This window comes from Chiloscyllium punctatum, chromosome 11, assembly GCF_047496795.1.
Source record: "Chiloscyllium punctatum isolate Juve2018m chromosome 11, sChiPun1.3, whole genome shotgun sequence".
NCBI classification, from domain to species: domain Eukaryota; kingdom Metazoa; phylum Chordata; class Chondrichthyes; order Orectolobiformes; family Hemiscylliidae; genus Chiloscyllium; species Chiloscyllium punctatum.
Genome location: NC_092749.1, coordinates 82671476 through 82696833, shown reverse-complemented (window position 1 = coordinate 82696833; position 25358 = coordinate 82671476). Strand labels below are relative to the sequence as shown.

The following is a 25358-nucleotide window of genomic DNA, read 5'->3' as shown; positions in this document are numbered from 1 at the left end:
ATGGCTGATCTGATTATAACTTCAACCCACATGCTCTTATATCCCAATAAAGTTCTGCCTTGGCTTGCCAAATATCTATCCACTTCGGTCTTAAAAATATTCAAAGAATCTGCTTCCACCGTAATTTCAGGAAGCGTTCCAAATACTTATGACCCAAAGAGAAAAGAATTCACTTCATATGTTTTAAATTAATTTTTTATCATAAACAGAGACCACTAATCCTAGATTCTCCCATAAGAGGAAACATCTCTTTACATCTATCCTGTCAAGACCACTGAGGATCTTGTGTTTTAACAAAGTTGCTTCTTACTCTTGTAAAGTACAGAGTATTCATGTCTAGACTGATTCGAGGAAAAAATGAGCAATCTGTCCAATCCAGGTGTTAATCTGATAAACATTTTTTGACCTGCTTCCAATGCATTTACGTCCTTCATTAAGTCATGTAACCAATATTGTACAGCTGTGGTTTCTCTAGTGCCCTGTACAACTGAAGCATAAATCACCTTACTTTTGTATTAAAGTTTCCTGCAATTCGTAACTTTCTAATTGGCTAGGAGCAAATTACGACAAATGCTGGAATCTGTACTGAAAACAAAAAATGCTGCAGATCACCGTAGTCAGGCAGCACCCAGGAGAAAAAGCTAGCTAATGTTTCGAGTCTAGATGACTCTTCATCATCTAGCTCAATAGTCATGTAGATTCAAAACATTAGCTTGCTTTCGCTCCATGGATGCTGCTTGAGCTGCTGTGACCTCCAGCATTTTGTTTCTAATTAGCTACCCTTGATCCTTACTTATCAGCCATGATCTTAATAGATCATACTTTTAAGATTCATGCTCAAGGCCACACAGATCTCAGCTTTGCAAACCCTCATCTTTAAGATAATATGCTGCATTTTTATTCTTCCTGCCAAAATGGATAATCCACATTTTCCATATTATACTCTATTTTCAACATTGTCTAGTCACATAAGCTATATCTTTTTGTAGCTTGCTTATGCCATGTTACAACTTAATTTCCTTCCTATCATTCCTTTCACCCCTTCATCCAAATTATTCATATAATTGTAAACAGTTGATATCCTGGCACTGATTAATGTGCGGCACACTCATTACATCAGATCAACCAGAAAAATAAACACTTGTACTTAGTCTCTGGCTGCTTATTAGGGAAGCAATCTTTTACCTATGCCAATGAGTTACCTGCACATTATGGAGCTTCTATTTTCCACAGTAACATTTGATGTGGCACACTATTAAATGTCTTCTGGAAATCTAAGCACAGCATATTCACCAATTCCCTGCTATAGTTTTTGATCTGTTGCACAGACTGTAAAATTTTAACCTCGAGAAGTCACTGCACGATCACAGTATCACTACAAATTCCTCAATGTCATATTTCGATATTCAGCCAAAGAATTTTCTGAGGATGAAGGGATTGAGAAGGAACTCGCAGTTCATTATTCTATCTTGAACATCCATTTATACAACTAAGGGAATTGATAAAATAGTGCCATAAAAGGTAGAGTAGGAAAATGTAATGCAGTAGATGTCGTTTATCCAGATTTACAAAAGGCCTTTGATAATGTAAAGTTAGGAGCCCGACTGACAGAGCTCAGGACAGGAGGCTGCTGACACTCTGCTAAGAGGCATGAGCGATCTTTAGAAAGGGAAACTTTCAAAGGAAAGATCCAATGGTGGAGATAAGCATGTGGCCATAAACGGCAAGGTGTCGGGGGGGTGGTGGGGGGGGGGGTTTGGGGTGTTCAGGGAAAGATGGGTTGAGCTTTGGGTGGCTACAAAAGAGAGATTGCAAATGGGGCCTGTCAACAAAAAAAAAAGGTCACCTAGCCAATTGGGAGTCAGAAAAGCTCAGTCACGAGTAATCAACCTCTTACAAATCATTTATGAAATGTCATTGAAAGAAAACCTTTTCTGGCTAACATATGGCTGTTGCCCTATGCTAATTTAAATGTTGCAATGCCCAGTCAATTTAAACTTTCTTTAGTGACATGGCCTTAAGTTTAATGGGATTTGACAATTATTGACAAGTTATTTCAGTTCTGCTCTGAGACCAAATACCTAATATTATTTACCAAAAACACAAAAATTACTAGTGATTACATCTCATCGCATTAAAGAATCAGTGGGAATGAAAATACATACTCCAAAATGAAAAACTGGACCCTGAAATTCAGAAAGAAGCCCTCGAGAAACACAATTCTCAATAAGCAGCTTTTGACCCCTATTCAGAATTCACACAGGAAATATTTACTTCAAGTCTCAGTTGCAGGGTTAAAAGAATACAAAGCAAATAGAAATAACAGATTCCATACCTCATCACTGTGACAAAACATAGGTGTAAAAACAGTTTCAAGCAGATTCATGACATGTTCATATGCCTCGAACAAACAGCGCATGGTCTGAAGTTTCACTACATTCCTGTAAGATCCTTCTGCAACTGCAAGGGTTAAAATACAGCCAATAACTTCAATTTATCCAGCTGGGTTACAGCTTTACAAAATTATAAACTGCATGCAACACAAACTGCAAAGAAATAATTACCAATGCAGTTCAACTGCTGAAACAGTAGATCAAAGAATACAGCAATAATTATGGATGACTTTAATCTGCATATTGATTGGGGTCAATAAAATTGGAAAGGGTAGCTACAACAACAAATTAATAGAACACATTAAGGATTGCTTCCTAGAACAATGTGCCTAGAACAATTACCAACCAGGTAAGTATTGTTCTATTCTTTTTGCATGCTTCTTTTTTGTTGATTTATAGCATTGCCTAGAGTATAGCTAGTGTTTGGGAGTCAAGGTCCCCCAAGAAGTAGTGATTCTAACATGCGAGAATTTAATATTCAGTTTGGGTGTGAGAATGTTGGATTGGAAGCCACTGTTCTTAACTTAAAAATATAATAGGATCATAGAAGGACATTACAACGAAATGAGGATAAAGTCAGTTAAACTGGACTGGGGAGGAAAGGCAGTCAGCAAGCAGTGGCAGATATTTAAGCAGGTAATTCATGACTTTCAGCAAAAATATATCTCAGTAAAAAAGGAAGATTATAGTCTAAGAGAGGGATAAACCGGCCAGGGCTAACCATGGAAGTTAAGGAGATTATGAAGTTAAAAGAAGCAGCATGTACAGGATGTAAAAGTCAGTGATTGCCCCAAAGACTGGGATAAAATTCAAAATCCAAAAAAGGAGGCCTAAAAAGATATTAAAAGAGAAAGCAAATAAACTATGAGAGTAAACCAGCGAGGAATATGGAAACTGACAAGGAGAGTTTCTTTAAACACAAAAAGAAAGTCAGAAGTCAAAGTGAATATTGACCCCTTAGAAAATCAAACCGGAGCAATATTATGGGGGACAAAAAAAACGGCTTGCACCACAGGATCATAAACAGCATTGGTTGTAATTTTCCAAGGTCCTTGGAATCTGCAGTACAAGAGGATTAGAAAACTGCCAATGTGACACCTCTGTTCAAAACAGGAGGAAGGCAATTAATATAGGCCAATTAATCTATCATTAGAAAAATGTTAGATTAAATTATGAAGTAACAGCTGTATATTTGTAAAATCATTTTTTAAGGAAGCAGAATCAGGATAGCTTCATGAAAGGAAAATTGTGCCTGATTATTCGAGCTATTTAAGGAATTCTCAATCAGAATGGATAGAAAGAAACCAGTAGATGTTGCATATTTGGATTCCCAAAAGGCAATCAACAAGGTACCTCACAAAATATTTAAGTCACAGTCACACACCACAGAAACATATCCTTCGGTCCAACAAGTACATGCCAAACATAATCTCAAACCAAACTAGCCCTACCTGCTTGCTTCTGGCCCATATCCTTCCAAACTTTTCCTATTCACGTACTTATCTGCCTTTTAAATGTAAGTGTGCTCATATCCACCACTTCCCGAGTACGTTCATTCCATACATGAAGCACCATGTCCGTAAAACGTTTGCCCCTCATGTCTTTTTTAAAACCTCTTTCTCACTTTAAAAATATGCCCCAAGTCCTGAAACCCCCATCCTAGGAAAAAGACACCTACCATTAACTCCAGCTATAAGCCTTACTTCATAAACCTCTAAAAGGTCACCCTTCAACCTCCTAAGCTCCAGTAAAGAAGACCTAGCTTATCCAGCCTTCCTTTATAACTTAAACTTCCATATCTGACAACATCCTGGTAAATCTCTTCTATGCTCTCTCTAGCTTAGTAATATCCTTTCTATAATATAGTGACGAGAAATAGAGAGAGTACTCCAGAAGAGGCCTCACCAATGTCCTGTATAACCTCAATAAAATCCCAACTCCTTTACTCAAAGAACTGAGCAATGAAGGCAAGTGTGCTAAACGTCTTTTTAAACACTATATGTGGCACAAAGAATTATGTATCTGAACCTCTTGGTCTCTCTGTTCCACAATACTACCCAAGGCTCTTAATTATTTAAGTCCTGCCCCTATTTGTTGTACCAAAACGCAATACCTTGCAATTTATCCAAATTGAACTCCATCTGCCATTTTTCAGCCTATTGACCCATTTAATCAAGATCCCTTTGTGATCTTAGAAGACCTTCATCACGGTCTACTACACCATCAACTTTGGGGTCATTCGCAAACTTACTAACCAGGCCTTCTATATTTTAATCCAAATCATCTGTATAAATGACAAATAAAGGCCATAAGTTAACAGCCCACGGTTTTGAAAGTAATGATGTGAATAGAGAATTGGTAATGAGCAGGAAACAGTAAGTAGGCAAGGGGTTCTATTTAAGTTTAGCAACTTGTAACCAATGGATCTCAAGAGGGATCCGTGCGGGGATGACAACTACTTACAATGTGTATCAATGATTTGTATGAAGGAAGTGAATGTGCTGTAGCCAAATTTGCAGACATCTCAAAAAAGGTAGAAAGGCAAATTGAGACAAATAATTTAAATACAGTGACAGATAGGTTTAGTATGTGGATAAGCAATTGGCACATGAAATTTGATGTGGAAAAATGTAAAGTTTTCATTTTGGAAGGGAGAACAAAAGAACAGAATATTATTTAAGTGAAGAAAAACTGCAAAACGCTGCAACACAAAGGAACTTGGGGTACTTGTGCACATACCACAGAAAGCTAGCAGATAATTAGGAAAGCAAATGGAATGTTGGTTCTTAATTTAAAGGGATTGGAGTAAGATTAGGGAAATCTTTCTGTATCTATACAAGGTACTGGTGAGACCATATATGAAGTACTGTGAGCAGACCTGGTCCTCTTATTTAAGGAAATATATTGTTTCACTGGAGGCACTTCAGAGAAACTTATCGAAGATAATCCATGGAATGGAAGATTGTCTCATGAGTAAAGGCTTAAAATAGGATTCTTAAGGAGCCTGACATGGTAAATGCTGAGAGAATGCTTCTCCGCAATGGAGCATCTAGGATCAGATGACACAGTCTCAGAATAAAGGGGTGCAAATTTAAGGCTGAGATGAGGATGAATTTCTTCTCTCAGAAGGTTGAGTGTCTTTTGAACTCCTTGCACAGACAGCTGCGAGGCAGAGTCCATGTATACATTTAAGACTGATGAAATAACTGAACAGAATCTAGTATCCCATCACCAAGCCATCCTTTATTTACATGTGCACAGTACACTGACTGTGTAGGAGGAGCTGGTCTAAATTTCCTATATCTGTCAACCAGGGCTCCCTCACTGGTCCAAGTTTAAGGTGAGAGGGGAAAGATATATAAAAAAAGATCGAAGGGCAACTTTTTCACACAGAAAAAGTTGCATGTGTGGACTGGGCTGCCAGGGAAGTGGTGGAGGCTAGTACGATTGCAACATGTAAAAGAGATCTGGATGGGTTAATGAACACGAAGGGTTTGGAGGGATATGGGCCGGATGCTGGCAGGTGGGACTAGATTCTGGGATATCTGGTCGGCATGGACAAGTTGGACTGAAGGGTCTGTTTCCGTGCTGTACATCTCTATGACCTTCAGTTAACAACCTCGATCAAGGATGACGGTCAATAAGATGCACCTGGTTCCAATCACTACATCCCTCCTATAATCAACAGGAACCGGTACAGCTTAGTATCAAGTGAAGCTGTAGATTGTTTCTTTAAGCCTGCCTTCAACAGTTGGACTGTTCTTTCTGCCAGACCCTTGCACAATGGATAGTATGGAGTTATCTGAATATGCTGCATGCCATTTGACTTTAAGAAATTGGAGGTGTAATGGACAGGGGGTTACCTCAGATTACAACAGGATTCTGATCAGATGGGCCAATGGGCTGAGAAGTGGCAGATGGAATTTAATTCAGATAAATGCGAGGTGCTGCATTTTGGGAAAGTAATCTTAGGAGTCCATGTACATAGATGCCTGAAAGTTGCCATCCAGGTTGATAGTGCTGCTAAGGCTGCATGTTAGGTTTTATTGGTAGTGAGATTGTGTTCCAGACCCGCAATGTCATGCTGCAACTGTACAAAACAATGCCGTGTACAGTTCTGGTCACCCCATTATACGAAGGATGTGGAAGCATTGGAAAAGGTGCAGAGGAGATTCACTAGGATCTTGCCTGGTCTGGAGGGAAGGTCTTATGAGGAAAGGCTGATAGACTTGGGTGTGCTCTCATTGGAGTGAAGAAGGCTAAGAGGAGATTTGATTGAGACATACAAGATGATCAGAGGATTAAACAGAGTAGACAGTGAAAGTCTTTTCCTAGGATGATGACGTCAGCTTGTACCAGGGGGCATAGCTACAAATTGAGGGGTGATAAATTTAAGACCGATGTCAGAGGCAGGCTCTTTACTCAGAGTGGTAAGAGTATGAAAGCCCTGCTTGCCATTGTAGTTAATTCAGCCACATTAAGGACATTTAAACAATCCTTAGATAAGCACATGGATGATGATGGGATAGTGTAGGGGGATGGGCTCCGATAAGTTCACAGGTCGGCGTAACATCGAGAAAGGGCCTGGTCTGCGCTGTGTTGTTTATGTTCTATGTACACTCAGGGCATTGAATATCCTCGTTCAGTTCACGTTTTGTAGGGTCTTAATGGACAAAATACATAAAGGTCAGGAAAATGGCAGATAAACTCCACTGGCCATTAAGCAAAGGAATAAATAATACATGTTCGCCCTAAATGGTGTGAAACATTTGACAGAATTAAAACTTGATACACCTCACTGTGGGGGAGCGCACTGAAAATCAATTACTGAAATTCTTGGAGTCATCAGAGAATTTAGAGATTTTATGAAGTGTGCAGAATTCTCCAACTTATGCTCTTTTATACTGTAGCTTACAGAAAGCATTGACCAGCTTTCTGTACTTAACAAAAATAAGTATTTATTACAAAAAAACACAAACTCTAACTCAAAAATTTTATGAACTGTCAATAGACAACTCAACTTGTTAAAACTCTAAATCCCTTTTAACACCCACTCTACATACATACAGACTGGGAGAAAGAAGGGTTAAAAGCAAAATACCATGGAGCTGGAAATCTGAAACAAGCAATTTTGGATAAACTCAGCAGGTCTCACAGCATTCGTGGAAAGAGAACTTGAGCTAACATTTAAAGTTGGTATAACTCTTCTTCAGAGCTGTCCTGTTGAAGGAGAGCCTGGTGATGGGGTGGAAGGGAAGGCCGGAAAGACAACTGATTCATCCCTGTCCACAGGGTTTGGTTAGATGTTTTTTTGTGGTGGTCAGAACAGTGCTTCTTGACCTTCTTTCACCAGATACCTGCACCTTATTCTAAGAGACACACCACGGCTGGATCTCACTAACAAAAAAGTGTCTGATTTAGAAGATTAAAAGTCACTGGTCACAACAATTGAAAAGGGGAAATAAATTGGTTGTTTTCAGGCTTGAGAGTTTTTTTTATTGCCAGGAAATGAGACAGCTCCTGGCTTTGCAGAGATCAGATTGTTTCTCCAAATTGCTTCTGGGGCAGCACGGTGGCTCAGTGGTTAGCACTGCTGTCTCATAGCACCAGGGACTATGGTTTGATTCCAGCCTCGAGTAACTGTCTGTATGGAGCTTGCACATTTTCCTCTGTCTGTGTGGGTTTCCTCCGGGTGCTCTGGTTTCCTCCCACAGTCCAAAAATGTGCAGGTTAGGTGAATTAGCCAGGCTATTTTGCCCAGGCTAAATTGCCCATTGTAGTCAAGGAGGTATAGGTTTGGGGCATTAATCAGAGGTAAATATAGGAATATAGGATAGGGGAATGGATCTGGGTGGGTTAGTCTTCGGAGGGTTGGTGTGGACTTGGGGCGAAGGGCCTGTTTCCGTACTGTAGGGATTCTATGATTCAAAGAAGTCAGAGCCTAGCTGGGAGACAATCACAGTTGTTGGCAGGCAGAAGGCCTTAGTCATTAATAACTGATCACTAGTCCACAGATCAATCAGCTACATATTGCCAACAAAAGCTCCATTCAAACACACCCCTTGGCTCCAACTTGTCTATGAACTAGTCTTGCACTACTGCTTGAATAAGCAGCTGCATAAACAACACTCATTATGAGTGTCTGGTTACTTGCTTTTATGAAGCATAGCAATCCTTCAATAATTTTTGTTTCCTGAAACAGTTGTTTTCCCATTTAGGTCCACAACTAAAAATACAGAAAAGTATTTTTAAAAATGCATTTTTATCAAATACAAGAATTAGGAGTTACAAGGATTTGAAAGGCTTATGAACATTAAATCAATCTAAACCTCAACACACCAAATCAATTAAGAACATGAAATCCACAAATTTAAAACATTTAGCTTAACACTACATAATCTAATTCAAAGGAAGTCAGAAATTTTGATAAATAAGGCTTGTATACTATGGCCAGTTTTGACTGCTAAGACATTGGAAATTTCAAACATTATGAATGGTCCAACGAGGATCTACAATGTTGATCTCCAAACTTAGACAGGAATAATAGGAGCACTGAGCTTTCTGGTTTTGAAGAGCAGCATATAAAATTATGGTACACAGAACTGCAACATTGAAAAAATAATCTAGAATTTTAAATCACCCTAATCTAAATTACAAATTGAATAAAGGACTTTAGATTATGGAAAATAGGGATGCATATCAAGAACAACTTATCAGGTGTAGAGTGATTAACATCCCTTCAAGGAACTCTTGGATATAGTGAGGGAGATAGCAACATTGAACCATTTAAGCACCTGCAATGATATGGTGAGAGGGGTGCATGTGTGGAGCACGGGGTCACGCATAGTGTGTGAACACAAGTGGAGCAAGCTTGTGGTGTGCATGTTTGGTGGGTGTGGGGTGCAAGCATGACCCCTACCCATTCGTGTGATCATCATAATATTCAATTTGTGCTAAGCTTGCCAGCTGTTCATCCAACTAAACCTGTACCAGCTTGTCTGAGACAAGCAGATACTAAGCACTACCACACAGAATTAGAACCAGAACATAAATTTGGCCACCACTGAGCCTTTAAATATTGTTGAATACTGCTTGGGTTTCACTTCAAAGCAATTTCATTTGTGTTGTATTTTGTAACAGGGTCAGTATTTGTACATCAGGATAGTAAATGAAAAAAATGCAGATTCTAAATGGAGTGCATTGCAATTATGAATATGAACCCAAGGAAAAAATTCTTCCTGCAAATTGGCAGCATAAGTTAAAGTCTGTCAGAAGAATAAGTGAGTTGGATATTAATTTACAAATTTGTGAGAACAAAGACTGACGTGTATTCTGAGTGCATTCAAGTTAAAAGCAATTTACTCATTTACCAGATACTGAGGTCCTGCCTAAATGACTAGAAACAGGTGAAGAAAATGATCCCAACTGAAGTGTTATCTGACTTTCCATTTAATTTCCTGGATATAATAAACAATGGAAAAAACTTACCCTGTTGTATCTCTTCCACAATAAATGGATCAAATTTGATTTTATCAATGCTTTCATCGAGACAATAGGTCACGTAAATTTTCTTCACTTCCTCGTGAAGAGTTTGCATCTCATCATCAGTCAACTCTGGACATAAGATCCGGTCATTGAATTCCTCTGTTGACAAGAAGTTTTGCAATTATTTAAGCAGAATTGGTGGTTCCTTCAAAATTTACATAGCTGCATGTGTATGTGATTGTCAGTTGGAATTCACTTGTCAAATGCAAAAAAAACCTCTTTTTGGTATTCCAGCAAGTTTCACCTATGAATAACCATGTATCTAGAGTATAAGTGGGTTAGGAGGCCTAAAAAGTGATGACGTGTCTTTTATCCTGTGGTTCTAAAGAAAGTAGGTATGAAATTTGAAAATTAATCTACAAACTTGGATGCAGGTTTGATGTTATATTATACTACACTTATATCAGTTAGTCAAAATATTTCCACAACATAATTAAATATTTTAAACAATTCAAATTGTTACCACACTACCCTGTTTTGCTCCTCGTCATTACTTAAATACAAAAACAATGACATTGTGGACTTCTTCACAAAAACAGATTTATTCTTTTGTAGGTCTTAAAGATGAAGACAACACAAGCATTTAAATTTAAAATGGAATTCTATTAAACAGATTAGATGCATAAAATCAGCAAAGAAGTAGATTCAAGCATCACTGCATGTTGATCTGTGGTGCATCATTAATTAAAATAAAAGTTAAAATAATTACAATGAATAAAGCCCTACTGACATTCAAACTATTTGTAATGGTGGGGCAACAGGATCCAGAATGCACACCGGAGTGAGTATACAGATGAGTACAACCAACATAAGTCTTAGACTATTAAAGATACTTACTTAGCATAAATCTTTCTCAAATGCTTGTTCCTTACCTACAGTGAAACAGAATTGCAACACATGCACAGCACCCTCTTGCTTCAGAAAGTTCATGAACCAGAAGAGTAGATCCTGTTGCTCTCTTATCTCCTTTAATTCAAGTTTTAGGGCCTAGATTGGTCAGTGAGATTAAAAAAGCAAGTGCTCAGTGTATTGCCCATCAGCGTTACAAAGCATTTAAACAGAAGTTATTAATAGCCTTGTTCAACATATTGTCTTTAAAAGAAAGTATTTAAAATTATCACAGCAAAAGTTTAATCCTCAGATTAGTTAAATAAATATAATATACAGTAGAGAGAGTGGTGCTGGAAAAGCACATCAGGTCAGGCAGCATCCGACGAGCAAGGGAATCGACATTTCGGGCATAAGCCCTTCATCAGGAATACCAATTTCTATGACAAATTATACATAAACAGATGTGAATATATGAGCTATAAACCTCAAGCAATTTATATAATTTGTTCCAAAGCCGAATATGGTGCTCTAATAATCTTCAATTATAATTTTTAACTTTTTTTGTGCTACTGTTCTGATCAACTCTGGCTACTCAAAATTCCCATCAGAAATTACTCCTTTGTCACTTCAGTACGGCATAATTTGCCATCTTCTGTCAAGAAACATCAGAATGAAAAATTTGGTGATACTATCTATAATGCAATATATGAAACCATATACCGCATTCAAATATCACTGATTCTGCCTTTTCACAAGAAGCACTATCCACAGCTTTGGAAAATAACATTTGCTGTTACTATGCATGCACTTGCTGAGAGAACATTCCTTATGTGTTTGGCTCAGCTTCAGAGCAGATGATAGCAATTCCATTGTTATTCAGGTGAGAACAAACCGGGTCTGAAGGAGTATAAAATTTGATATATGGGCATAAATAAATCATTGCGTACCCTAAAATTTCAACATGCAAGTCAGATAGAAACATGATACCACTATTTAAGAAAGATGATAAAGAAAAGCCAGGGAAACTACAGACTGGTGAGCCTGAGATCCATGATGGGTACATTGTTGGAGGGGATTAAGAGGGAGAGGATTTATACGTATTTGGAAAGGCAATGACTGATTTGAGGCAATCAACATGGCTTTTTGCATGGGGAATTGTTCTCACTAACTTAACTGAGTTTTTTTGAAGAAGTAACAAAGAGGATTGATGAGGGCAGAGCAGTGGACATGATCTTTAGGGACTTCAGTAAGGCATTCAACAAGAATCCACATGGTAGACTGGTCAGCAAAGCTAGATCACATGGAATACAAAGTGAATTAGCCATTTGGATACAGAACTGGCTCAAAGGTAGAAGACAGAGGGTGGTGGTGGTGGAGGGATGGTTTTGAGACTGAAGATCTGTGACCAGTGGTATGCCATAAGGATCAGTGCTGGGGCCACTACTTTTCATCATTTATATAAATAATTTGGATATGAACATAGGAGGTATGGTTAGTATGTTTGCAGATGACACCAAAATTGGAGGTATAATGGACAGCCAAGAAGGTTACCACACAGCACAACACAACCTTTAACATATGGGCCAGTAGGCCAAGGAGTGGGAGTTAGAGTTTAATTTAGCTAAGTGTGAGGTGTTGCGTTTTGGAAAGGCAAATCAGGACAGGACTAAATGGTAAGGTCCTGGGGAGTGCTGCTGAACAAACAGACCTTGGAGTGCAGGTTCATTGTTCCTTGAAAGTTGAGTTGCAGGTGGATAGAGTAGTGAAGAAGGCATTTGATATGCTTGCTTTTATTGGTCAGTGCATAGAATATAGGAGTTGAGAGGTCATATTGCGGTTGTACGACATTGGTTAGGACCACTTTTGGAATACTGCGTTCAATTCTGGACAACCTGCTATTGGAAGGATCTTGTTAAACTTGAAAGGGTTCAGAAAAGGTTTACATGGATGATGTCAGGGTTACAGGATTTGAGCTATAAGGAGAGGCTGAATAGGCTGGGGCTTTTTCCTTGGAGTGTCAGAGGCTGAGGGGTGACCTTATAGAGGTTTGTAAAATCATGAGGGGACTAGATAGGGTGAATTAACAAAGGTCTTATCCCAGCATAAGGTGGTCCAAAACTAGAAAACATAGGTTGAAGGTGAGGGGGGAAAGATTTAAAAGGGAGCTAAAGATTAGATTAGATTAGATTAGATTAGATTAGATTAGATTACTTACAGTGTGGAAACAGGCCCTTCGGCCCAACAAGTCCACACCGCCCCGCCGAAGCGTAACCCACCCATACCCCTACATCTACATTTACCCCTTACCTAACACTATGGGCAATTTAGTATGGCCAATTCACCTGGCCTGCACATCTTTGGACTGTGGGAGGAAACCGGAGCACCCGGAGGAAACCCACGCAGACACGGGGAGAACATGCAAACTCCACACAGTCAGTCGCCTGAGGCGGGAATTGAACCCGGGTCTCAGGCGCTGTGAGGCAGCAGTGCTAACCACTGTGCCACCGTGCCACCCACACCCACAAGAGAGAGAACGTTTTGAGCATAAGCTCTTCATTCCTGATGAAGAGCTTATGCTCAAAACGTTGACTCCCCTGCTCCTCAGATGCTGCTTGACTGGCTGTACTTTTCCAACTCCACACTTTGTGGACAGTTCTATGACTCTATGACTAGAAACATAATATCTAAATGTGACTGGATGTGGTGGATACCTAGATATTCTTTTTTCTGTGGTGTAGACTATAATACAAAAATTCATACATTTCCCTATTAAGACAAATGGAGGACATTTTACTCTGAGACTCTTTAAAGAGTGCCAAAATCTCTTTCCTGGAAGGTGGATATTTGAATCAATTCAAGACTCAGTTTGACTAGTGCTTGACCAGAGTCATGGTACAGACAAGAAAAGCCACATCAGCCATCAGTTTATCAAATGGAGAAGCAGTTATAAAGGCCTAAATGGCCTACTCCTAATCCCTAAAACAGATAATTCCAAGATCATTATCCTGTTTGATCTGAAATGTATGATCTCTGCATGGACTAATTTCTGCCAAGTGTGGAAAGAATATCAGTCTGCATTCTTTCATCCAATTGTTAATGATTCTTGACAGACAGGATCCACTTAAGAGGAGAATTAAGCCTTGTATGGTTAACAAGCTTATAAACATTGATGGACGAAGATGAAAATGCTGAATCACTACTCTCAGATGAGAGGGATGAGTTGGGATGTAGCCAGTAAAGTTCTTTGAAGGTTCTTCTGATTAATACAAAAACTTCACTTAAAATGCCAGTTGGATTTAATCTTTTCAAGTGACAGCTGCAAAAACAAATAAGACACACTGCATTTGGAATGTGTAGTAGACAAAAAAAGGAAAAAAGTTACTTTCCCACCGATTGGGCTTTATTTCTTGCATCAGCATATCTCTGAAGAAATGGAACCAAAGGCGAGGGAGGCTCTGTTGCTGGTTCTGGCTAATAACAGAAGCACAAATATTTAATTAGAATAACCAAGTATATTTAATTTTTACCTTCAACATACTGTACATGGATTAAAAAGAATATGCAGAACAGAAACAGGTCCCTCACTGCAGAACACTGCAGAAAGACAGAACCTGTCTTTCCTGATCTAATTTGGTTAGTACGAGCAACTATTTTTCATAATTTCATACATTCTTAACCTCACTTTAACCTCATCCATATGATTTCCTTCAACTACTCCTGTGGTAACAAGTTAGCTTTGCCAACTGCATTGGGCTGGACTAAGACTTGTGCTGCCCATCAAACATCTTTTAAGATATTGGTAACCAATGGACATTTGGAGGAGCAAACAACAATCTGATGTCATCAGGTATCAATTCTGACTTTAATCTCAGGAATTTTTGCCGTCTAGTTTCTATACAGCGGGTGACAGCATAGGAAACGACATATCAATAGAGTGAGATGATGTAAAATTAGGGTGTTAATGCATTGTAATAATTGCAAATAGGCTGCCAGCCTGTCATAGCAATAATCTTATGCTGTCATTCAATGCTCTCAATGTTCTCAAAATTGACCTTTTGCTCTCAATGTTAAAAAGCCCCTCACTGGACATTTCACCTACTTTCTCAATTTCCCTGTCATGGCCCGTCAGTCAGGGGCCGAGAAGATGGCAGCCCACATTCTCACTCTTGCCTCAGGAAAAAAGTTCCTTCTGAATTTCCTAAGGGAATCTTATGAACTAGAGTATGGAATGAAGGTTAATTATTTAATTCATCCTCATCATTAAGGCAATATAGATATGCCAGCATTCGCTCTAGACATGTCTAGGAAAAATCCAATTGCCAATCCAAAACAAACTATAACTTGCACTCAGATTGACAGAAACATTCAACTTCCTGAGTATAACAACATAGTAGCTGTTCCCGTTTTATTGGGTACTTCAGCAGGTGCCCTAATAATAGGATCAGCTGCTTATACTGGCAGTTGGGTTAAGTCTGGATGAAAGTAGCTAGAATGTCAACGCCTACTTAATTTCAAGTCAGGCTTTCCTTGTGAAATAAGTGCAAAGGTCTATAATACTCACCGGGCTATCGTCTATGAAAATCAGCAACAAATGGTTCACCGTGTCCTAACAAAAGAGAAAAGCATTTGAACATCAATAACAAGATACTTGGCAGATTACTATGTTGGAATAAACTTAACCAGAGAATAGACTTCCAAAACTTTAAATTTAACACTCAATGTCACATAGTTATCATCTTTGAAAAATATTAAAGAACGCAGCACAATAAACCTTTAGTCTCGAGACAGTGGCAAGAAGGATCTCACAGATACTGATTCCAGTTAAGGTGGAAATAGCAAATGTAGCCAAAAACGCCAATTACAAGTGCTGAGGACTGGATAACATGCGTTGATAGATGGAGCATTAGAAAAGAATCTTCAACCAATGTGTTGTTTGCATTGATTGCGAGCCTCCAGAAAAGCAAAGGCAAAAGGTAGGGAAAAAGAGTTATGATGTTTGACAAGTACATTGCTACTTTTCAACTCTTTCCTCGTAAGACAATGCCTTCAGCCCAGAAAACCATCCAGCGCACCTTCTTTGAACTACTACCAATGGAAGTTTATGCTGACTTTAGTAAGAGATCTGAACAACACACATTGTTCTAACTTTTGCCACACCAACACCCTGTGTAACTGTGGTAATACTTCTCCATTTTGCAATAAAGGCCAACCAGCCATTTGTCCTCTTAATTACTTGCTGTACACGCACAGTTACATGTTACAATTCATGTATGAGAAACCCAGAAATCTGCAGAATTCTGTGGTCTCTTATTTAATATTATGCTTTATCATTTTTCCTATCAATAGTTGATAACCTCACACTTATCTACAATATATTCCATCTGCTGATTTGTTTTGCACACTCAGTTTATCTATTTATATTCCTTTGCAGACAGGGTCCTCCTCAACTCAAGTCACTAAAATAGATTCCAAAAATGTAAGACCACAATTGTGCATTAATGCGCCAACTTTAGGAGGTGATTAATCCACTCTGACTGTTTTCTGTTAGTTAGCCAATTCTCAACCCATACTAATATATGTTACCACCAACTTTACGAACACTTGTGCAATAAGATTTTGTGATACATTATCTAAAGCCTTTTGGAAGTCAAAATACAACCATTGTATTAGGTCCCCTCTATCCATTCTAGCGGAGACTTACTCAAAAAGCTTTAGTAAGTGAAGACACAAACTCCCTTTCATGAAACCACGCTGATTCTACTTTTCCAAATGTGAAATCACTTCCTTAATAATTGATTCCAACGTTTTTCCAATAGATGTTCGGCTAATCTGCCTATAGTTACTAGTTTTCTTGCCTCCCTCATTTTTAAATAGGGGCGTCACATAGAAAGTTCTTGTACTTTTCCAGAATCCAAGGATTTTTGGAAAATAATAAACAAAGCATCCACTATCTGTTTTTGAATCCTAGGAGTCAGGGTACTTATCTGCCTTTCGCACAATTTTTTAAAACATTACTTCTCTAGAGACAGTGACGGTACTCAATTCTCTCCTCACATTCATAAGGAACAATGGGATTTTCATAGCATATTTTACTGTAGAGACCCCTCTGTTATTTCTTTGTTCCCCATAACTACCTCCCACATTTATTTTCTAAGGAGCCTATGTTCACTTTGACTTCTCTCTTTTTATTTCTTCAAAGAAACTCTCCTTGTCAGTTTTCATATTCCTTACTAGTTTGTTCTCGTAGTTTATTTTCTCTTCATTAATTTTTTTAGGCCTTCTTTGGATTGTGAATTTATCCCAGTCTTTAGAGCTATCACTGACTTTTGCATGGTTAGCCATGGTTGGTTTATAGAACACAGAACAGAACAGTACAACACAGTACAGGCTTATTTAAATTAAACATGATAGCTTCCAACCTAAGTTTCTCACTCTCAAACTGAATATTAAATTCAATCATGTCATGATCACTGCTTCCTAGGGGATTTTTTTTGGAGGTCATTTATTAAACCTGCCTCATTAGCTACTATCAGATCCAGGATAGCCTGGTGCCCAGTTGGCTCCATGACATATTGCTCTAGAAAACAATCCATAACATACTCTATAAATTGTTGTTGTAGCTACCCTTTCCAATTTGATTAATCCAATCTACACGAAAATGAACATTACCCAAAATTAGTGCTCATTATTTTTACATGCTCTAATTATTTGTTGTCAATGTAGCCACTATTTGGGAGTCAGTACTCTACTCCCGCCGATGTCTTCTTTCTCTTGCTACTATTTATCTCCACCCAAATGGACTTTACATGAAGAGAAAGTGAGGACTGCAGATGCTGGAGAGTCAGAGTCGAAAAGTGTAGTGCTAGAAAAGTACAAGTCACCCAACAACCGAAAAGCAGGAGAGTTAAGTTTCGGGCATCAGGAATTTGGGGGGGGGAGGGGTGGGGAAAGAGGGGGAAGAGAAGGGGGAATGAGAGATAAATAAGGGGTGGGAGGTGAGGTTGGGAGATAAGATAACTGGGAAGAGACAGATGAATGCAGGTGGGAGTAATTGTGATAGGTCAGTGGGGAAGGGTGGAGAGGATAGGTGGGAAGAACGCTGGACAGGTGGGACAGATCAAGAGGGCAGTGCCTAGTTGGAGGCTTGGATCTGAGATGAGGTGGGGAACAGGGGAGATTTGGTGGTGGAGAAAGCCCAGGACTTGCACGTTCTTGGCGGAGTGGGAGGGGGAGTTGATGTGGTCGACCACAGGGCAGTGGGATTGTTTGGTGCATGTGTTCCAGAGACGTTCCCTGAAACGTTCCGCAAGTTGGCGTCCGGTCCCCCAATATAGAGGAGACCACATCGAGAGCAACGGACACAGTAGATGAGGTGGATGGATGTGCAGGAAAATCCCTGCTGGATGTGAAAAGACCCTGTGTGGCCTTGGACAGAGGTAAGGGGGGAGGTGTGAGCATGTGTTTTACACCTCTTGTGGTGGAAAGGGGAGGTGCCATTGTGGAATTGGTATGGGGCATGGAACTAATAAGGGAGTCATGGAGGGAATGATCTCTGCAGTATGCAGATAGGTGGGGAGGGAAATTTATCTTTGGTGGTGGGTCTGATTGTTGGTAGTGGAAATGACTGAGGATAATGTGATGTATCCAGAGGTTAGTGGGGTGGAAGGTGAGGACCGTCTAAGTCAAGATGATCTCTCAGCTCCCATTTCACCTTTTATTACCAGTGCTAACACACCACTTCCTTCCCTTCTGTCTCTCTGAAAAGTCAAATATCCCAAAATGTTGTTACCAGATTTGATCTCCGTTTAACCCTGTTTCTGTTAATTCCAAAAATCTGTTAACCACTACCTTGGTTTGCGCCATCAGCTCATCTACTTTATCCTGTTGCTTCATGCATTAAAATACAAAGCCTTTATAGGTGCTCAGTGGTTAGCACTGTTGCCTCACAGCGCCAGGGACCTGGGTTCAATTTCACCATCAGGTTACTGTCTGCATGGAGTCTGCACAATCTCATGTCTGCGGATGCTCCAGTTTCCTCCCACAGTCCAAAGATGTGCAGGTTAGGTAAACTGGCCATGCTAAATTTCCCATTATGTTCAGGGATGTGTAGGTTTGCTGCAATAGTCAGGGGAAATGTAGAGTATTGGATAGGGGAAGAGGTCTGGGTGGGATTCTCTTTGGAGGGCCGGTTTCCACATTGTAGGGGATTCCATGATTTGTTCTACTTTCAAATTTCTCAACACTTTTATCACTCCTGGATGTGGTGTGATATTCGTACAGTCCATGTCTACCTGTTATTTTATGGTATTAATCAACTCTATCGTTAATCTGCAATCCTATCTTCTCTTTTACCTTTAATTTTCTAATTTTCCATTCTACTGAAAACACCCTCCCTCCACTATTTTATCTTGAAGTCCTATCTATAGCCCTACTTGTGCACTTTGCCAAGGCTCTGGTCCCAGCATGATTCAAGTGGAGCGCGTGCCATTGGAAGATCTCCCTCCTCCCTAGGTATTGGTGCTAATGTCCCATGAATTCAAACTATTTCTCCCATACCAATCTTTGAGGTATGTATTTACCTCTTGAATGCAGTTGACCCTGTGCCAATGAGTTCATGCCTCAGGTGGTAAACTGGAATGAATTGCCTTTTTGGTTCTGCTTTTTAATTTAGCCCGTGGTTGCGCATATACCCTCAGAACCTTGTTCCTCCTTCTGCTGTGAAGGCACTATGGCTTTAACAGGTGCACTTTTTTGTGAAGTTGGATAGAGTAATTGTAGATAGGGAGACAGGAAGTTAGAATTTGGTGTTAGTTTGTGCAATTGTAGAATTGTAAATGGGGAAATTATTGCATGGTGCCTTTAAAAAGATTGCATTTTTTCTGTGCTTAGAGATTAAAATGGATATGTGAGAAGCACTTGAGTTTGCTAGTACCTAAAGAGCTGGAACTGAAACATTTGTATCGAAAGGCCGTACAATTAGTAGGCCAAGAAGCAGTTTTTAACAAGACAACGGGATTTTGAAATTAGACAAGCAATCAATTTGAAACGGGCACTTATATACCAAACCTATTAAATTTGAATCTGATGGTTTTGACAACACTGGGCCAAAGACACCACAGGTAACTGCCAACCACCAGAACTAACTGCCCTCAGCTCTCAAGAGAGAAACTAGTTCTCAGTCATCTCCCTATTAGAGAAAGCACCATCAAAACAATAATGGTACTCAACTATACTGTGTAACTCATTTGTGGAAAGGTCACATGGAATATTTGGCAGAGCACTCTGAAAAACTATAGAAGGCAAAGTTGGTCATAAACTGAGCAAAAACAGGATTGCTGAAGAGCAGGTTACACCACTATTCACACTCATTTTTACAGATTATAGGGCACAATGCTCCTCTTTGGACATTTTGGTTTTAATTTTCAGTGGGGCTTTGCTTTATAATGCATTTTACACTTCTCATTTAAAGTTTAAGATCTAGGTCCCTAAGTCTATTTAAATCTGCCCAAATCTATCCAAATCTCGGACCTTAGCCCCCAATCTGTTATAAAGTGGAGGTGGCTCCCCCTCTAAGAACTAAAACCGAAACACCCAAAGAGGAGCATCTTGCCCTATAATCTGTAAAATGAGTGCGAATAGTGGTGTAACCTGTTCTTCTGCAATTCTGTTTTTCCCAAGTTTATGACCAACTTTGCCTTCTGTACGTTCTCAAAGAATTCTGCCAAATACTCCATGTGACCTTTCCATAAATGGCTCAAGATCACTGGGTCATCTATATAGTTGGCACAATTAGTCAATCTTGCAACAACTCTGTTCATAAGCCTCTGAAAAGTGGCTGGTGTGTTTTTCAATCCAAAAGGCATTACCTTAAATTGATATAGCCATTTATGGTTACAAAAGCAGAAATTTGTTTTGCTCTCTTCAACAAAGGCACTTGCTAGTAACTGGAAAATAAGGCCAACTTTGTGATGTAAGTGGCTTGTCCTACTTTTTCCACACAATCATCCAGTCTTGGAATTGGATACAAGTCAGATTTGATAACAGCGTTGACCTTCCGATAATCTACGCACAATTGTTGAGTATCATTATCGTTTAGATGGTGCTTTCTCTAATAAGTAGATGACTGAGAGCGCCAATTTCTCTTGAGAGCTGAGCGCTGTTAGCTCTGGTGGTTGGCAGTTAGCTGTGGTATCTTTGTCCGACTGCCCTCTTCTTTTATACCTATGATGACTTATCAATATTTCTTAAATAGGATTGGTCCTATGTTGTCAAAACCATCAGATTTAAATGTAATAATTTTTTTTGGTATCTAAGTGCCTGGTTCTAATTAACTGACTAAATTCAAAATCCTATTGTCTTGGTAAAACTTCTGCTTGGCCTACTAACTGCACGGCCTTGAGATACAAATATTTCTCAGTGCATTAGCAAACTCAAGCTGCTGCTCACTTACATCTATTTTAATCTCTGAGCACAGAAAAAACAATCATTTCAAAGGCACCATGCAAAACTTTCCCCATTTACAATGCTACAATTTCACAAACACACACCAAATTCTAACTTCCTGTCTCCCGATTTACAATTACTCTACCCAATGTCTCAACAACTTTGCCCCAGGTATTTTTTGAAGAGAAATTTTAAGTCAGAGGTACCAAGCTATCTATGAGAGCTCAAAATAAACAGCTTGAGGGGCCTTGGGTTTTTTTTTATTAAGTTGGAACAATAGAAGCAGCCTGAATGGGTGCAGTCAAGCTTCCACAGAACCCAGATTTTTAGTCTTAGGTTTATCGGTAGCAGAAGTCTTGAAGCTGAATGTGGAAGCTGTCGTTCCTCTATCAGCTACAGATAAAAGCTGGGGATCTCTCCTTACTACTCCTTCTCTAAGTCTTCTCTTGATGCTTTTCCTCCTGGGTTGGAGAATGGCCTGTGAGAATTTGCCTTTGCCAAGGTTGTGATTATAGGATGTTACTACATTGGAACAATTATTGTTTAGTGTTAAATAACTTCTAGCTTTTGCAGCACTAAATGGACTGTTTCAGTTTAAAGTCATGCCATTTGAAGGAGAAATGCTCTAGCCACATTTCAAAGACTAACCAATAAAGTTATTTCGAGATTCCCCAATTGTGGGGTGTATAAGTGGTGCTTTTTAGTCACACATGGAAGGAACATTTAGAGTAACTATCAGAATTGTTTGATTGACTTCGGAAAGCAGGCTTGGTGATGAACCTAGCTAACAGTCAGTTTGCAAAAGTTCAAAGTCACGTTCCAGGCCATGTCATTGCACATGGAAGGACGTCACCATGGGATGTAAAAAGAAAGGCTATTGGGGAGTTTCCGATACCATAGACAAGGTGGAAAGTACTAAGATTACTAGGATTGAGTGATTTTTATCGGAGGTTTGTGCAGAATTCTAGCACTATAGTTGCTGCATGACTGACTTGTTAAAGTGGTGCAGAAAATTTGAGTGGATGGAGCAATGTCAGAAGGCATTTGACAGTCTGAAAGCTGTGCCAACCACTGCAAGTGTTAGCCATACCCATTTACGCAAAGCCGTTCAAGGTGGCTATCGATGTGAGCCACGTGGGTGTTGGTGCTGTATTCTTGCAAGATGATGATAAGATGTAAAGATCTATCAGGTGTTCTTCCAGAAAATCGAATACTCATCAACAGAACTATTCCACATTGAGAAGGCCTTGAGCTTAGTGTTGACATTGCAACAATTCAATCTTTATATTGCCAGTAATATGTCTGAGACAAACGTATATACTGATCATCAGCTCTTGAGAATTTTCGCATACAGTTTTACAGATTATAGGGCACGAGGCTACTCTTTGGACGATTTGGTTTTAGTTCTCAGTGGGCTTCGCTTTATAATGCATTTTCCACTTCTCACTTAAATTTTATTTAAAGATCTAGGACACTAGTCCCCAAGTCTGTTTAAATCTGCTCAAATCCCTCCAAATCTCAGACCTTAGCCCCCAATCTGTTATAAAGCAGAGGTAGCTCCCACTCTGAGAACTAAAACTGAAACACCCAAAGAGGAGCATCTCGCCTTATAATCAGTAAAATGAGTGTGAATAGTGGTGTAACCTTTGGAGAACTTTAAGAATCAAAATTCCAGACAGTTTAGATGGAACTTATTATTGTAGCCACTCAATTTGAACATTGTACATGTGGCAGCACTACAGAATACAACTACCAATACTGAAAAGTGTGAAAATAGCTAAATCCCCTGGGTCTATTGGGATTTACTGGATTAGTGGTGCTGGAAGAGGGCTTTTGCCCGAAACGTCGATTTCACTGCTCATTGGATGCTGCCTGAACTGCTGTGCTCTTCCAGCACCACTAATCCAGTATTTGGTTTTCAGCATCTGCAGTCATTGGTTTTACTCTATTGGGATTTATCCTAGAATTCTCTCGGAAGCCAGGGAGGAGATTGCAGAACCTTTGACTTTGACCTTTATGTCATCATTGTCTACAGGAATAGTGCCAGAAGACTGGAGGATACTAAGGTTGTCCCTTGTTCAAAGGAAGTAGAGACAACCTTAGTAATTATAGACCAGTGGGCCTTACTTCAGTTGTGGGTAAAGTGTTGGAAAGGCTATAAGAGATAGGATTTATCATCAAGAGAAGAATAAGTTGATTAGGGATAGTCAACACAGTTTTGTGAAGGGCAGGTCGTATCTCACTAACCTTATTGAGTTCTTTGAGAAGGTGACCAAACAGGTGGATGAGGGTAAAGTGATTGACGTGGCGTATATGGATTTCAGTAAGGCATTTGATAAGGTTCACCACGGTAGGCTATTGCACAAACTACAGAGGCATGGGATTGAGGGTGATTTAGCATTTTTTGGATCGAAATTGGCTCGTTGTAAGACGACAGAGGGTGGGAAATGTTCAAATGTAGTTGGGTTACTAGTGGTGTAACGCAAGGATCTGTTTTGGGGCCACTGCTGTTTGTCATTTTTATAAATAGAGAATTACAGAGAAACTTCATAACCTAAATAGCAAGAATGTGGAATTGACTAAGACAAGAACTCTAAGACAATGAGCACAGGTACATTTAAGAGGAAGCTAGATAAACATTTGAAAGAGAAGGATGTCGTGATGGGGTTAGGTGAAGCATGGAGAAGACTTAAGTGAAGTATAAACGCATTGCCCATTTCTCAGCTGGAAGCAGTTTGCTAGTTTGGAGTAAAAGCCAATATCAAATTTAAATTCAACTTCAAACAGCAGGTTAAGGAGCACCTGTGCAAACATGGCCAAGTCAGATGTTATGAGTACAATATACAATCAGGTTATGTTCTGGAAATAAGTTGTGTTTTTTTGTAAAAAAGAAATTGTTCTTTTGGTCAGAGAATTAATTAGTTTGGTTTAATAAAGATACTTACTGGATCAGCCAAGAAGTCCAAAGAGGGAAGAAACACCGACCCAGCTAGAATTTCTTGAATCAACAAGGTTAGAGATCTAAATATCAAACAAAGAGGGAATCAAATTGTATATCCTGCATTAGACTTCTGGGCAAATAGAATCAAAGCCTGAAAAACAAATGCACAATTCTCCCCTAAATTCCTTCATGTGGCCCAGAAATTTAGATTAAAAAAGAAATTAAATAGAGGATTAAGTTGTAACTTTTTCAGCTAATTAAGAAGGCCTCTGCTAAATAGTAAACTCCTGAAGATACATTTAAATAAAATAATCAACAGCCTAGGATTGTTCCAACTTTCAGATTAAGCTAAGAAATGATCACATTATGACAGCTACACGAGTGTAATTATGAGGTGCATAACTATAGAGAGTACAGAATTTATTATTGCACTACTGTACTTGAATTGCAATTTATTTCAAGCCAATTAAGCAGTTTTATAACAATTTACATTTATACATAACCATAACAGAGAAAAGCATTCCAGTACTTCACAGGTACCGTCCCCAAGCAGAACAAGAATGCCAAACTAAGGAAGGAAGTGAGGAATATGATCAAAAGCTTGGTGAAAAAGATGGATTTCAGGATCATCTGGACAATAAATGAAAAACAGAAGTGTTTTAGGGGAGGAATATCTGAACCTTATAAACTGCAGCTCTTCAGGTATCGCCAGTGTAGGTGGGTGGGTGAAAGGCATAAGACCATAAGAAATGGCAACAGATACAAGCTGTTTCAGCCCAAAATATTGTCTTTCCTCCTCCCCAGAAGTTGCCTAACCTGCTGTGCTTTTCCAGCTTCACATCTATTGACAATAGCTTCCAGCATCTGCAGCCCTTATTGTCTCTTGGCTCCTCAAGTCTGTTCTGCCATTCAATGGGATCATGGCTGATCTAGCATTCCTCACATCTACATTGCTGCCTTTTGTATGTGACCCTTGATTTCCATACTGATAAAGAATCTACCTCAATCTTAAATACACACAAGGTTTCTGCACACTCTTCTCCCCCACCACCTCCCTCACCCCACATAGAAGAAGACTGTGCCAAAGTTTCAGAAGAAATTCCTCATCTGTCTTCAGTTGACATCCCTTTATTCTGAGACTATGTCCTCTGGTCCTAGAAACTCCCATGTGAGTAAACGTTCTCTCAGTATTTACCCTGTCAAGC

General features: G+C 39.3%; 1 protein-coding gene across 5 annotated transcripts in view; it reads right to left on the bottom strand.

Annotated features, from left to right (window-relative positions):
- Window positions 1-25358, bottom strand: part of snx14 (sorting nexin 14) — a 209391-nt gene that overhangs the window by 115747 nt on the left and 68286 nt on the right. For all 5 annotated transcript variants that reach the window (XM_072581136.1, XM_072581137.1, XM_072581138.1 and 2 more), the window contains exons 9-14: window positions 24158-24233; window positions 15331-15375; window positions 14160-14240; window positions 10811-10925; window positions 9882-10037; window positions 2336-2460 (exon numbers count right to left, since the gene is read on the bottom strand). In XM_072581136.1, the coding sequence (XP_072437237.1) occupies window positions 2336-2460; window positions 9882-10037; window positions 10811-10925; window positions 14160-14240; window positions 15331-15375; window positions 24158-24233 (598 nt within the window). The remainder of the gene's footprint in view (window positions 1-2335; window positions 2461-9881; window positions 10038-10810; window positions 10926-14159; window positions 14241-15330; window positions 15376-24157; window positions 24234-25358) is intronic.